This window comes from Rutidosis leptorrhynchoides, chromosome 1, assembly GCF_046630445.1.
Source record: "Rutidosis leptorrhynchoides isolate AG116_Rl617_1_P2 chromosome 1, CSIRO_AGI_Rlap_v1, whole genome shotgun sequence".
NCBI classification, from domain to species: domain Eukaryota; kingdom Viridiplantae; phylum Streptophyta; class Magnoliopsida; order Asterales; family Asteraceae; genus Rutidosis; species Rutidosis leptorrhynchoides.
Window position 1 is genome coordinate 89,493,717 of NC_092333.1, and position 15,611 is coordinate 89,509,327.

Below are 15,611 nucleotides of genomic sequence, written 5' to 3' on the forward strand. Positions count from 1 at the left end.
GATTCGTGAAAGTTAATTAACAAACAATACAAGCAATTTTTACATAGAACATAAAAGTACAAGCACACTACAATACATGTAATACACAACATGATTACAACCCTCTAATCTGAATCACTGGTTTCTTCTTCGGACTTGGTTCATTTTCCTAATTTTTTAGGGATATATGGTGTTCCTCTAATACGAGCCGTCGTTTTCCACAATGGTTTAGAAAAACCTGGTGGTTTAGAGGTTCCCGGGTTATTGTTACATTTTAGGAAATACGGACATTTCTGATACATATAAAGTTCATCGAGGTTGGAATCAGGTTTCTCTATTTTTATACCTTTTCCCTTATTATTTTCTTTTGCTTTATTAAATTGGGTCGAGGTAATTTCTATAACATCATCGGAATCGTCATTGGGATCCGATTCATCGGAAAATTGGTAATCTTCCCAATATTTTGCTTCCTCGGCGGAAACACCATTGACCATTATTGACTTTGGTCCGTTGGTTGAGGATTTTCTTTTATTAAACCTATTTACTGTAGGTATCAATATTTCATCCTCCGGAACCTCTTCTTCTTCTTCTTCCAGTTCTTCCTCTTCCAGTTCTTCCTCTTCTGGTTCCTCTTCTTCCAGTTCCTCCTCTTCCGGTTCCTCCTATTCCAGTTCCTCTTCTTCCGGTTTCTCTTCGGGAATTTGTGAATCTTCCCAAAGTATATTCGACTCTTCATTATTATTAGGTAAGTCGATTGGATTTGTACTAGAGGTAGACATCTATCACACAATATCAAACATATTAAGAGATTAATATATCACATAATATTTACATGTTAATAATATATAGTTTCCAACAAAAAATGTTAAGCAATCGTTTTTGAAGAAAAACACGGTCGAAGTCCAGACTCACTAATGTATCCTAACAAACTCGGTAAGACACGCTAATGCAAAAATTCTGGTTCTCTAAGACCAACGCTCTGATACCAACTGAAATGTCCCGTTCATATTGATTATAAACGTTCCATAATAATTGATTTCGTTGCGAGGTTTTGACCTCTATATGAGACGTTTTTCAAAGACTGCATTCGTTTTTAAAACAAACCATAACCTTTATTTTATCGACAAGGTTAAAAAGACACCACTTAGACTATCCAGAAATGATAATCTAACAAATATCACACTTACACACTACCAATACATATTGGTTTACAAATATTAATATGTTACAACAAAATAGATCTCGAATGCAGTTTTAAACAATATTATACAAGCATGCTGACACCAAATCTTGTCCATATAATAGCATGCAACAGCGGAAGCTCTTAATAATCACTCGAGAATAAACATGCTTTAAACGTCAACAAAAATGTTGGTGAGTTATTGGTTTAACCTATATATTTATCAAATCGTAATAATAGACCACAAGATTTCATATTTCAATATACATCCCATATATAGAGATAAAAATCATTCATATGGTGAACACCTGGTAACCGACCTTAACAAGATGCATATAGAATATCCCCTATCATTCCGGGACTCCCTTCGGACATGATGAATTCGAAGTACTAAAGCATTCGGTACTTTGAATGGGGCTCGTTGGGCCCAATAGATCTATCTTTAGGATTCGCGTCAATTAGGGTGTCTGTTCCCTAATTCTTAGATTACCAGACTAAAAAGGGGCATATTCGGTTTAATAATCCAGCCATAGAATGTAGTTTCATTTACATGTGTCTATTTTGTAAAACATTTATAAAACTGTATGTATTCTCATCCCAAAATATTAGATTTTAAAAGTGGGACTATAACTCACTTTCACATATTTTTACTTCATCGGGAAGTAAGACTTGGCCACTGGTCGATTCACGAACCTATAACAAATATGTACATATATATCAAAGTATATTCAAAATATATTTACAACATTTTTAATACATTTTAATGTTTTAAGTTTATTAAGTCAGCTGTCCTCGTTAGTAACCTACAACTAGTTGTCCATAGTTAGATGTACAGAAAATAAATTGATATATATTATCTTGACCCAATCCACGACCCAGTGTATACACGTCTCAGGCTAGATCACAACTTAAAGTATATATATTTTTGGAATCAACCTCAACCCTGTATAGCTAACTCCAACATTACTGCATATAGAGTGTCTATGGTTGTTCCAAATAATATATATAGATGGGTCAAAACATTTGCATATGTGTCTATGGTATCCCAAGATTACATAATATATTAACAGAGTCGTTAAGTCATCGTTAGTCATTACATGTAAGTGTTGTTTTGAAACCTTTAGGTTAACGATTTTGTTAAATGTTGTTAACCCGTTGTTTATTATATCAAATGAGATGTTAAGTTATTATATTATCACGATAACATGATGTATTAATATATCTTAATATGATATATATATATATATACAATTAAATATTGTTACAACAATAATCGTTACATATATGTCTCGTTTCGAAATCATTAAATTAGTAGTCTTGTTTTTACATATGTAGTTCATTGTTAATACACTTAATGACATGTTTACTTATCATTTATCATGTTTATGTATAGTGTAACAATATCTTAAAATGATTCATATGTAATTAGTAAAACGTTGTTATAACGATAATCGTTATATATATCGTTTTCAAGTTTCTTAATTCAATAGTCTCATTTTTATGTATATAACTCATTGTTAAAATACCTAGTGAGATACTTACTTATCATAATATCATGATAACTATATATATATATCCATATATATGTCATCATATAGTTTTTACAAGTTTTATTGTTCGTGAATCACCGATCAACTTGGGTGGTCAATTGTCTATATGAAACCTATTTCAATTAATCAAGTTTTAATAAATTTCATTGCTTAACATGTTGGAAACACTTAATCATGTAAATAAGTATTTCATTTAATATATATAAACATGGAAAAGTTCGGGTCACTACATTAATGATCTTAATTAATACTCGTATTTAATAACCTAAACCCTAACCCTAAATATTAATTAATAATATAAACCCTAATATGAATTAATATTATTATAATAAATATATAATTATGTATTATATACATATTGATACGTATAAATAATGTATAAGCGTGTATATAAGTGTACATATGTAAAATGTATGAGTTTTGAGTAATAAATATAAAAGTTAAAAAATAAATATTTGTGTTATATAGATACCGAAATATATATAATTATATGTAATAAAATTTATTAATAAATAATAAAAGATAATAACAAATAAAATATGATGGTCAAGAATGTTCCATTAATAATAATAAAAAAATAAAAATAAAAAATAAATATATATACTCCCTAAAGTCGGCCGAATAAAAAAAAGAAAAATTAAATTAAAATATATTATTCTCATATATAAATGTATTCTTGTTTTCCAAGTAATTTTGCACTATAAATACCCATGCATGCCTCATAAATTTTTCATTCACATTTTGAGAGCTCTTTTTCTTCCAAAAATATTTGTAAGTTTTCTTTTTCTTTTCTTTCTTTTCTTTCTTTTTTTCAGTTTCTTTCATTTTTTATATTATCCGTATTATTTATTTATTTAATACTTTGGTTAACCTAATAATAATAATAATAATAATAATAATAATAATAATAATAATAATAATAATAATAAATAATATATATGTATGTATATGTACCGAAGTATGTATGTATATGTATTAATATATAAAAAAATTTATAAAGTATAAATATGTATATATGTATTCAATATATGTATATATATACAAAAATGAAATAAAATAGCTATAACCCATTAAAATTCGTAAAATTAATTTTCACATGTTCTAATAATCTTATAAAAGTTATGTAAGTCAAAATATTAATTTTTATGATGAGTTATGTATTTATTTTCACTAATCGGCTAGTATATATATATATATACAAAAATCAATAAAAAATAGTATACGAACCCAAAAATTGAAAAAATAATTTTTGTAAATTCCTACTGATGTAAAAAGAGTTTTAGAGTCAAACCCTAATTTATTTTCTGTTTTATATATTTATTATGTATTTAGTGTTGAAACCGATATATATATATATATATATATATATATATATATATATATATATATATATATATATATATATATATATATATATATATATATATATATATATATTAAATGGTATAATATATTAAAATCAGTAGGTATTGTGTGAAAACTGGTTGGAACTGTTAAAGAAAATATAAAAATAATTTTTGGAATTTTTAGAATATTATTTATAATTAAAAATAAATTATGTATTATTTAATCATAGAAAAAATGTGAAATTCGTAATAAATATATTAACTATAAATAAAATATATATAAAAATAATTATTTGGGTCGAAAAAATATTTTATCCATAATTAAACTCTATTTGTGTACAAACCGAAAACAAATAAGGAAATAAATACAAAAACTTATAAGAATTATTTTTATAAATTTTTTTCTACTGATTAATATGTTTAACTAAGTTTATAAAATTTATATATATAATTTTTGGGTATTTAATGAAATTAAAAATGAATTAATGTATATTCTATGTATATCAATATATATAAGATATATATAATATATTTATTAATAAAATAATAATAATTAAAATTATGTGATCAGTAATTAAATATGGAATGTGAAATCTTATGATTATCTGCTATTTAAATTAATTATCTAACTAATTATGCACATTATTTAATTATTAAACTATTATACTAACAATTATCCTTTAAATAAGGTTACAAATGATAATATAAATATATAATATCTATTATTATTTATTTATTTTAGATAATAAGATAAAGTAAATAATAATTAAATATTTATATATGAACATTAAATTAAGAATTAAATACTTATTAAATTAATAATAATTTAACATAGTATTAAAATAAAACTATAATTTAATATTTATAATAGAATCTATACATAACTAAAGATTGACTCCTATTGTCAATAAATGAGCACCATTATCTATTTTAATAATCAAAGGTAAAACAAATTATTTTAATTTTATGCATCATTAACCATTTTAATAATCAAAGGAAAAAAAATCGTATTGTATATGCCTATAGCGAATTAAAGAAATAAAATATGGAGGAATTAAATTAAATACGGAGTAAAAAATTAAATCCGGCGTTATTAAATTAAATACGGAGTAATTGATTTAAACTAAATGGGCTTAACTTAATTTAAACGTTCATCTTCCTAAACAACCAGTCGTATGGGTGAGAACTACCTTCATCTTCCTACAATAGTTCCATTTACGTTTCATTTATGCATCCTTAAATTCCAATTCATCGTCGGCCGTCCAACCCATTATCTTTCTTCTTCCTCTGTTTCTGGAATGATGGCACTGCCGATGGTTCAATAACCCCATTTATTGGATATTCCAATGGTCCGTTATAACTTCAATTGACTGCTGTTGTTCGAATTGAATTACAATTGAATCATAATTGAATTACAATTGACTGTTACTCCTGCATGTAACAAAAGTAACTGATCTGTGGAGTTCAGCTTTCAATTGGATGTCAAATTGAGAAGATGGTTCAAATTCCCTATACGGTACATTGCTATATGCCTATACAAGAACGCCCCTTTGGTCCAACTTAATAATCACTCGGTTGATTCCACATTTATATCACGTGTCTTCCAAAAGTAAATTAGTTCTTTATGTTTAATCATGTGTATGCGTATGTGTAGCGACTTTTGTTAATAACCACTACGGTAAATTGCAACATATGTGTATATTGTTTAGTCGACTCCCGTCGGTTCACATTTCTTTATCTTCCACATATATTTCCTTACAACCGTAGCTTTTGGTTGGAGTTTACATTTGTAGTTTGCGTTTTGCTTTCTAAACTATGGGTATGTTTGGCAAAACTAGCTGGAAGCTGCAAGCGTTTAGCTGCAGGCGTTTAGCTGCAAGCATTTAGCTGCAAGCGTTTAGCTGAAAAAGTTTAGCTGAAACTTTTTAAATGTATTTAATTGTTTGGCAAAGTAGCTGGAGCTGTTATAAAATAAGTAAAATGACAAAAATGGACTCTTAAAGTCTACCACCATTTTTGAATGTATTCAATAATAGCTCATCAATAGAAGTTCTTGTGCCTTAGTTCGTTGAATATATGAAGCTCAGATTTCACGCACTTCAATCTTGTCCAAACATACATATAACAAACTGATAAATAGATAACAAACATATAGAAAATTAGGCATGTGAATTTACTTTAATATGTCAGTTTACTTTACCAATTATAAACAACATATAATAAACAACATGATCAGAATAAACATGTACAACACTTCCAGATAATAAACATACAAAAAAATAATACGGAGTAATAACAAATCGCTAATACGTAAAAATTAGAATGAAACAAATAGAAAATCAGAGTTTGATGCATAAAAAGATGAACTTCAAGTTTGATAGAGCATAACAGGTGAAAGAGATGGCTTATCGACGAGATAATTCTTGAGTAAAAGTTATCGACTTGTTGATAGGGCAGCCTATGAAAAACCTTACGTAAAGTTCTGCTGTTTAAGGGTGTTGATTTATAAATTAATCAGAGGGTATTTGAGTAATTTACATCCAAACAGCTAGTTCAATTTTCATAAACGCTTGTGTAAGGAGCGTTTATTTTTAGAGCTTTTACTCAACCCTAACAGCTAGAAGCTAGTTAATCCAAACGGAGCTAGATTATTAGTTAGGAGCTTTTTGGTAAAAGTAAAAGCTAAAATCTCCAAAAAGCTCCTAAAAGTTCTTTGCCAAACATAGCCTATATTTGAGGGTAATCAACACTTTAACACAGGTTACACAATTATCGTCCGTTTGGGAGTAACATAAACTCCTTAATATAATGCAGTACCTGCATCGACGTCCAATTCAAACAATGTCACTTACAAGTGCAATACAACAACCATTACCCTCTTCGTGCAACGCACGGGCAATACGCCTAGTTTATAAGTAAATATAGACTAAACTTATATTATGTGTATAAGTAACTAAACTAAGTGTTGTATTCCTATACACACACCCGACTAGTGAATACTATAATCATACCGATGAAAGTACGACTTATACAAACTTCATCGCTACTTACAGTCGTAAGTGAATGTTGTCTAGGTTGCCATTATGGGATAAGGTTGTGGATCTCGAATGTCATGACATAGTTTCTGATAAAGAATCCTGGCCCCCGGTTACATCTGGTCATTCCGGACTTATTTGATAGCACCGAGGTTTGCGTAAGTTGTACAAGGTCTAAACTTGATTATGATGGACACGCAAACACTTGTAAAACAACTCTTAAGTTCACTTAGGATTTTCATTTTTTCATATGAACAAATTTCTGATTAAGTCAATATATCTCTAGGTTGAAGACCTGGTCATATACTCTCGTTCATTTCATTCATGGAATTATCCATCTTTTTCTGTGCTATTTAAGGTGATTTTCATAGTCCAATTTTTACTGTTTTTATACTTTGGGATGAGACACATGCTTGCTTTTAAATGTTTTACGATTTAGACACAAGTAACTTGAAAAACTATATATGCAACTGGATGAGACTTTTTGTTAAACTTTTATTTATACTTGTATTTTTACATGCTAAATCCCTGCTAGATAATATCGTTAATTGCATGAATTTGAGTTGGCAAACTTAATTATTGATGGTAGCGCTATGGGAGCAACGTCCCTACCCATTGACCGATTGTTAAGGGGGTACATTATAATGAAAGCGTGGTACGACGGTACCATGGGGTATTAATTGTTTAGTTCGATATTATACTCATGGCATATACTTTAATTTTTGATATATGATTTATATCGGATTTTTATAACTAAATCTTGTGGTCTAAAAATCTTGATTATTAATATAAACCTATGAATTTCACTCAATCTTTGTGTTGACGTTTTAAGCATGTTTTGTCTCAGGTTATAATTAGCTTTGTGATGCTAGCTATTGTGCTGTTGATGATTGCCTGCTTTGCTTGCTGCATTGGAGTCCATCATTTTTATTTATCATATAATATCTAGACATTTGTCATTGGATTAAAGATGTAAAACCTTATTAAATTTTCCGCTGCAATGCAATTAATATTTTATAAAACGTCTCATATAGAGCCGTTCTCGTTTGTACACTTGTGTTATGATATTGAAAAGTCACAAATACCCTGGCCCTATTTGGGGGTGTGACAAGTCAATGATGGTATGCAAGAAACTCAAAGGGACATCGTACGCATTAGAATCAGAAAATAGAACGCCGCCCATCAGAGCTAAAATGTATATTCTAGCCCGCTGTTGGTGAGACTCGATAGTGTCTCCAACATTTTGTGCCAACTCCGCTATTAAAACAGAAAGTAATATCCTCTCTTTCTGTATACCCCTATCACCAATATCTTCAACGGCGATCCCTAAGTAGGTAACGACAAACGGTATCCAATCCCTATCATTCTTTTCATACCAAATACCGGATACAACCTCTCTTTCTATTAGTAAACCCCATAAAACCTGAACGTCTTGCAACGTTACAGTTGCTTCTCCTACATATATTATATATATATATATATATATATATATATATATATATATATATATATATATATATATATATATATTCGGATTATATATATACATATAAATAAATTTGAATTATATATATATATATATATATATATATATATATATATATATATATACTATATTAATAAGGAATATCTATTTATATATAATTTACTAAATTAATAATATAGTATGTATATACATATTTATATATATAATTCGAATTTATATATATATATATATAGTGGACCAATCCATGGATAAGCACTAAATGGGGCACAAACTGGATAAGTAAAATTTTAAATTTAAAAAAAAAAAAAACGATCCTTTAATATGCAAATAGAAGAAAACGAAAAAATTTTAAAAAGTTTTTGAACAAAATCGTTCGAAAATCGATGATGAATGGTAAACATCGATGATGAATGGTAAAAATTGATGATGAATGGTAAAATTAACCATTCATCTGGTTAATTTATCATTCATTTTTGTTCGCGATGAATGATAAAATTAATCAATGCTAAAAAAAAGCAGATGAATGGTTAATTTAACCATTCATCTGTTTATGATGAATGATAAAAAAACAGATGAATGGTTAATTTAACCATTCATCTGGTTTTTTTAGCATTGATTAATTTTATCATTAATCGTAAACAAGATGAATGATAAATTAACCCGATGAATGGTTAATTTTACCATTCATCATCGATTTTTGAAAGATTTTGAACTTTTTTTTATGAAAAAAATTGATTAGAGGTGCATTTTAATGCAGATTTATGAATGTAAAAAAAATTCAAAAAAAAAAAATTTTATTTTGCTTATCCGGTTTGTACTCCTTTTAAGCTTATCCATGGATCGTGCCCATATATATATATATATATATATATATATATATATATATATATATATATATATATATATATATATATATATATATATATATATATATATATTATATACTTGACTAAATTAATGAGATTCATTTACGAATATATAATAATATATATACTTTACTAAATTAATAAGGAATATAATATATATATATGAAATAAATAATTAATATATATAAGGTAATGATTTTATACCAATCGGTAAATGAAACGTATGCGACTCCGAGCGCCATCTTTCAACCATAGCAGTAACAAGTGGCCAATCGAGTATTTGTTTACCCAATTTACAAACTAAACCTAACCCCACATTATCAAGATACACCTGCACCCTCTCATCAATTGTTTCGTTTTGTAGCCCTGAAATATGCTGCCAAAAGCTCAAATCAGATCTTCTTGGTTTGATTAACACGTCCTCGTCAAGCTTCTTGTAAAAATTGCATATGATCTATGATTCCTTTCCGCTTGTAAAAACAATAGAGAACTATCAATCGGCTCCGATCTAGCACGAACTTGATTCGTTTGAGCCATTTTTTTGTTGAAAATCGGAGGCTTCTTCGAATTTTTTTTTTTTTTTTTTTTTTACTTTGGAATTGTGATTGTGTGTGAGAAATCGAAGTATCAGACTTCGGATTTATACAGACCAAAACCGAAGTTTGAAACTTCGGTTTCTACGTGGCACATAGTGATTCGCCAGTTTGGTTTTTAACGGATTAAGGGTAATAAATGGGGATAAGTTAACAGTTAAATCGGTAGCTGGAATTTAAAGCAAAACCGAAGTTTGGAACTTCGGTTTTGACACGCGTATAGTCCAGTCAGCCTAGTAAAGGAATAAAGGACCAAATCTGAAGTTCCAAACTTCGGTTTTGCCAAATCCGAAGTTTGGAACTTCGGTTTTACCATTTTGCTAAACAATTTTGTTAAATTTCCATTTTTGCAAGAGAGTTTAATAAAATTACTATTTTTTTAATAAAAAAAAATCAGAGGATGCACATAATGCGCAATTCACCCGGTATCAGGTCTCACGCTCTCAGGGGGCTTGATTACCCGAGATTTTACCTTCTATGGGGGAACCAATGTGCTCGTTCATATGAGGGTTTTCTCGCTTACAAGAAGAAAAAAAATCTTAAAAATTCGAAAAATATATGGGGTCCGAGTGGTTAAATTTGGTGGTGTCCTATAAAATCTAAAAGAAAAATATAAATTTGAAAAATATACGGGGTTATGCAATTATATTTAGTGGTGTCATTTACAATTTAAAGCGTATTTTTTACTAAAAAATTTTAAACTAGCGATCGCCCGTAACTCAATGAACTCGTAACTCCATGAACTTGTATATAGACTCGCCACTATATGTTATGCGTAAAGAAAAATCGCCTAATTACTCTTGTAAAAATGTTACTCCACAATTAAAAAATATATATATACATACATATAATGTTTAAAGATCATATTGTACATAAACTGTTGGTATTATTATTCTCGTTACTAAAGGTCACGATGGTAGGAATTATTTATTGCACTATACACCTTAATAATCCTTTAGTGTTGATACAGGTAGAGAGTTATATAAATTCATCTATTGTCAAATGTTGTAGTTTTGTTCTTAAAGGAATGAAACATCTTTGTACTAAAGTGCTAATAGAGTTGTGTCACACTTGCATTTGCACATTCTGTACAAACTGCTAATTCTAGTAGTGTTTCTGTTGCGTTTTTAGAAAGAAGAGTATCACTTGGATAAATAATAGATCAATAATAAACTGGCCTTTAGAAAAATAAACTGAGAAGACTTGTATTAACCAGGCGTAAGCTAGTCAGCTGCTGCATCATCTAACGCTTAAAAGCGTTAATCAATTATCCGACGTGCCCATTAGATTTTTAATACCCAATCACAAACTCAAAACCTCATTTCTTTTTTTAATTATTATCACCCAAGTTCCGATCATATTTTACTACATCACCCATCAAAAATTTCACTCACCTTTATTTATTTCACTTCATGACATTACCACGGCACAGTCAAAAACCTAATTTTTCACCAAAAAGTACACAAGTTGACCCCCACCTTACAGTCAGGGTTAAAAACAGTCTAACCAGGAAATATGAACATCTAATGGTACACGAGCCTAGAAATAAAAAGATAGAAAATAAGGTACAAATTGACCAAGATGCAGAAATGATTGTCAAACTATGGATATTTAGGTTCAAAAACTAGCACAAATCAAAGTTTACAAACCTAAACACAAAGAGGGAAGCTAATTTTAATAAATAACCCACACTTAGAGTAAAACAGTTAAGCGGTATACCAGTCTTATCCATGACTACTCAGATTTAATATCTTGTACAGAAACATGCGATCCACCATTCTGTTTTCCGTCACTTTTCAGCCCATCTTTTAACTAAATCATACACACACAAAAATTATTGTTATACATACTAGAGTGATCAGTAATAGTGAGCGTTTTTATTCACAATCAAAAGAAGGAAAGATGTACTTTCCCCGTCTTATGAGAATTACAACAACCTCCTTTCTAGGTTTTCACTGTTTTGGTAGCTACGTTTGTCTAAAAAAGTGATGATATTATGTTCGTATGATTATCTTTGGTCATTATTAAACAGTGTGTATATATATAACAATATAATACAGTAATCAATATTAATCAATGATGTTGAAAAATAGGTAATCTGCATCTTTACCTGTCGTAAGACTTTCTTCTGGTATCGGTAGCCCTGATGACATAAATAAACACGACATTAATAAATTATATGTAGCCAGAGGCAAGTCTACCCTTGAAGGTGTGGGGCCTTTGACCCCACTACTTTCGATATTTTTTATACATACTCTTCAAATTGTATATGACACCACTGAATTTAACTATAGGACCCCAACATTTTTTAAATTTATGGTTTTTTTGGAGGTAAACAACCACCAAAGTACCCTACAAATATAATTAGCTTTAAAAATAATATTTTGGACCCCATTTGGTTATAATCCTGGATTCGCTATGTAGCAACAACAGCAAGGTTGAAAAATACGTGAAACGAAGCCGGGACCTTAAAACGTCGAGACAGGGGTCGAGACGGACATTGACTTTTATATATGTAAATATATATATACACATATTTTAAAACCAAAAAACCTTCGTTGATATAATACAGAAAAGTAACACTACGTCAATTTTACTCGAATTGACCGACTTTTGAACGATTTTAACCGAATTTTAGACTTTGACCGGCGTTGACCCAACCTTTCCCGCATTTGACTGACTTATTAGACGACGGGATGGGGTCAAGATGTGCTAGTCACCAAAACGTCGCAACGGGCATCGCAACGGACGTCGTTTACAACACTGAACAACAGTAGTTTAAAAAATAAACAGAAGAAAGAGTACAATACCTTGTCTGTTCCATATATGTAGTCGCAGTAAGTGAATACGGACGCAAAATTGCTTTGGCTTTGTCCTCCGACATAATGATGATAATCGTGATAATCAGCTCCACCATAGAAAGGGATAAACTTTGTGAGTGTCCAAGGGAAATCATACCTGCATACATGCAAAATGTATATATATTATAGGCAAAAAGACATCAAACAAATAGAAACCATAACAATCTTACCTATTTTGGTGTTGATCATATATTCATATTGTCGATGTTTACAACTTGCTCATGTAAAATCTGGATCTAATAGGATGCAGTTAGTGTAGTATGACCATTACGTGTTTCTCTTTTTCTGTTATTTCACAATTTTTTTTACCTTTTATAGTTATTTATAATTTCTAACTTACTAACAATAATGAAAAAGCAAATGTATCTATCTCATATGTTCGTTCTAACTTATCAATATTCGATAGGTAGTACTTCAAACTTACTATATATATGAAAATGATATATGAAGATGATAGTAAACCAACAAACTAATAAAATGACCCGCCTATGTTCGATAATATAAACTTACAAGTACGTCCTATTTTGGGAAATTTCAATACATTAAATTGTTTTAGCAGTAGGTATACACATGGAACGAAATCTGAAATTCCTAAAAAGCAAGGAAATAGTGATTGATAACAAAAAATGTGTTTTGCTTTCTTTTTCTAGGTAATATTTCATAGTAGCTTTATGTAAATAGACCTCTCATGATGTGTTTGTCCTTGGAGTGCATCACAAAAGTATCAAAAAAGATATAGAAATCAAAACACGCACCACAAATAGGGAAAAATAAATGATAAGTGGGGTTGGGATAGGAAAAAAGTATTTCGATCATTTTCCATAACGATAAAAGTCAAATCATTACTTATTATCACAATACTGTCAATCAGGCCTAAGTTCAATCCATTACCAATCATCATTTCATCAGATAAGACAGTACAAAAGTGAGCAGTAATCACACACAACTAATTAAATACAGTTATATAAAGTTAAATTTTATATAAATAAGCATGCTTACTTACCCACTGTGGGTCTCAATGGCCTCAATCTGCCTCAAAGCAATCCACAACCAGAATGTAATCATGTGACCTGGAACCATGGCGGGCCCCAGAAACGATGGGATCCCAAGAATCAATACCTCAGCCCAGTGCGCGTATGGTGCTGCGTATCCTATTGGCGCTGTGTATTCATGATGAACCTTATGAATGTTTTCATACCCCCACTTTCCATGCAAAAATCTATGAATCCAATAATTTGTGAAATCCTCAACAAGAAAATAAACAAATAACTGAGAAACGATCTCCATTAGTGATGGTAAAGGCAAGCTTGTCCTAATGCCAATCATCTACAAAAGTAAATTTAAAATTTAGTCAATATTACTATAAATCTTTAAAGTGAAAGTAAGATATTATCAATCATTTGCAACCAGAGAAAAGTAATTCAATAAACTCATTACCTAACTATTTTTCATGTCTTTTAGACAATTAAAACATATATTTATTTCTGGAATTTAGAGAATTAACATTCAACCAATCAAATAACTTGAAACATTGAAATGTAACATAATAGCTACTCGAAAATCACTCAGAAATTTTTTATTTTGGCATCGAATCATCTCATTTGACACCCATCATCCGTTAGGGAGAAACTCCTCCCATCATCCGTTAGGGAGAAACTCCTCGCATCCATCTTGCAAAGCGTAACCGGAATGTTTTAGGTTAACTGCTTGGCCTGTACAGAGTGAACGATACCAGAGGCACAACCTTGGAGAAAACTAACTCAGAATTTGAACATGCACCTATTTTTTCAAGGATACTGGCACAAAACCCACTTATGCTTTTTACCACTCAACCAATAGTTCAGTGGTGAAAATCACTCAGATTAAATTCCACATTACGCGTAATAATGTTATTCGAATTTGAGGTTATACTACAACCTAATTCAGCTAAATCTAATCAAGTATAACATTCAAGCAATAACAATCACAAAAAAGGTCGAAAATCAGGTCAATCACACATGAAATTATACTCATCTGAAAAGTAAAACTCTGCAATTAAGTCCAAAATAAAATATAAAACAGTAAGAACAAAACCTAATTGTAAAAACTTACTTTAATCGAAGGATACGAAACGAGTTGAAGTGGACCAACGACGAGAATGAACATACGCATTACATCTAAGTAGCAGCTGATATTATCGGCAAACGAGTTATTGACTTTAGGTTGAATTTTGTAATCGATTATGTAATTTGAGAATAAGAGTTCAATGAAAACGTAAAATAAAGGAACGAGAGTGAAAACGAGAAATAAAAAGAGAATGTTGTGACAATAAAGAAAGTAATCGGATTTGTTAGCGGAGTAATTGAACCACAAGGTTTCAGCGGTGGTTAGTGATCGGTTGATGGCGGCTTCGGCGTCGTGTATGGTTGCGTACGGCAGCATTTTGGGGTGGGGGAAATTTGGGGATCAGTGGCGACGTTAACTAGAGATATTTGATGAGTGTGTGTGTGTATTCTTTTGTTTTTTTCCGATTGACTGAATTGGGGGGAAATAAAATAGGAGGTGTAAGGATGGCATTTAAGCAAATTACCCACGGATATTACCTTTGAATCATTGATATACTATTATTGATCAAGAATATTCGGGTCGGTTGAGTCCATGCTTGACATCAAAGAAGAGGAATTTAAGGGTCAACTGAGTTTAACTCTCCGGTCTGGAGTACCGTGAATAACCCCT

The 15,611-nt window shown here is 30.1% G+C and overlaps 1 protein-coding gene across 1 annotated transcript; it reads right to left on the reverse strand.

The window, feature by feature from the left end:
* Window positions 1-11,561: 11,561 nt before the first annotated feature.
* Window positions 11,562-15,401, reverse strand: LOC139862788 (methylsterol monooxygenase 1-1). The gene is made up of 5 exons (XM_071851418.1): window positions 14,988-15,401; window positions 13,900-14,222; window positions 12,846-12,993; window positions 12,146-12,178; window positions 11,562-11,847 (listed from the first exon to the last, which is right to left on the reverse strand). Exons 1-5 carry the CDS (start codon window positions 15,315-15,317, stop codon window positions 11,770-11,772), a joined length of 912 nt encoding a protein of 303 aa, XP_071707519.1. The 5' UTR covers window positions 15,318-15,401; the 3' UTR covers window positions 11,562-11,769.
* Window positions 15,402-15,611: the final 210 nt, after the last annotated feature.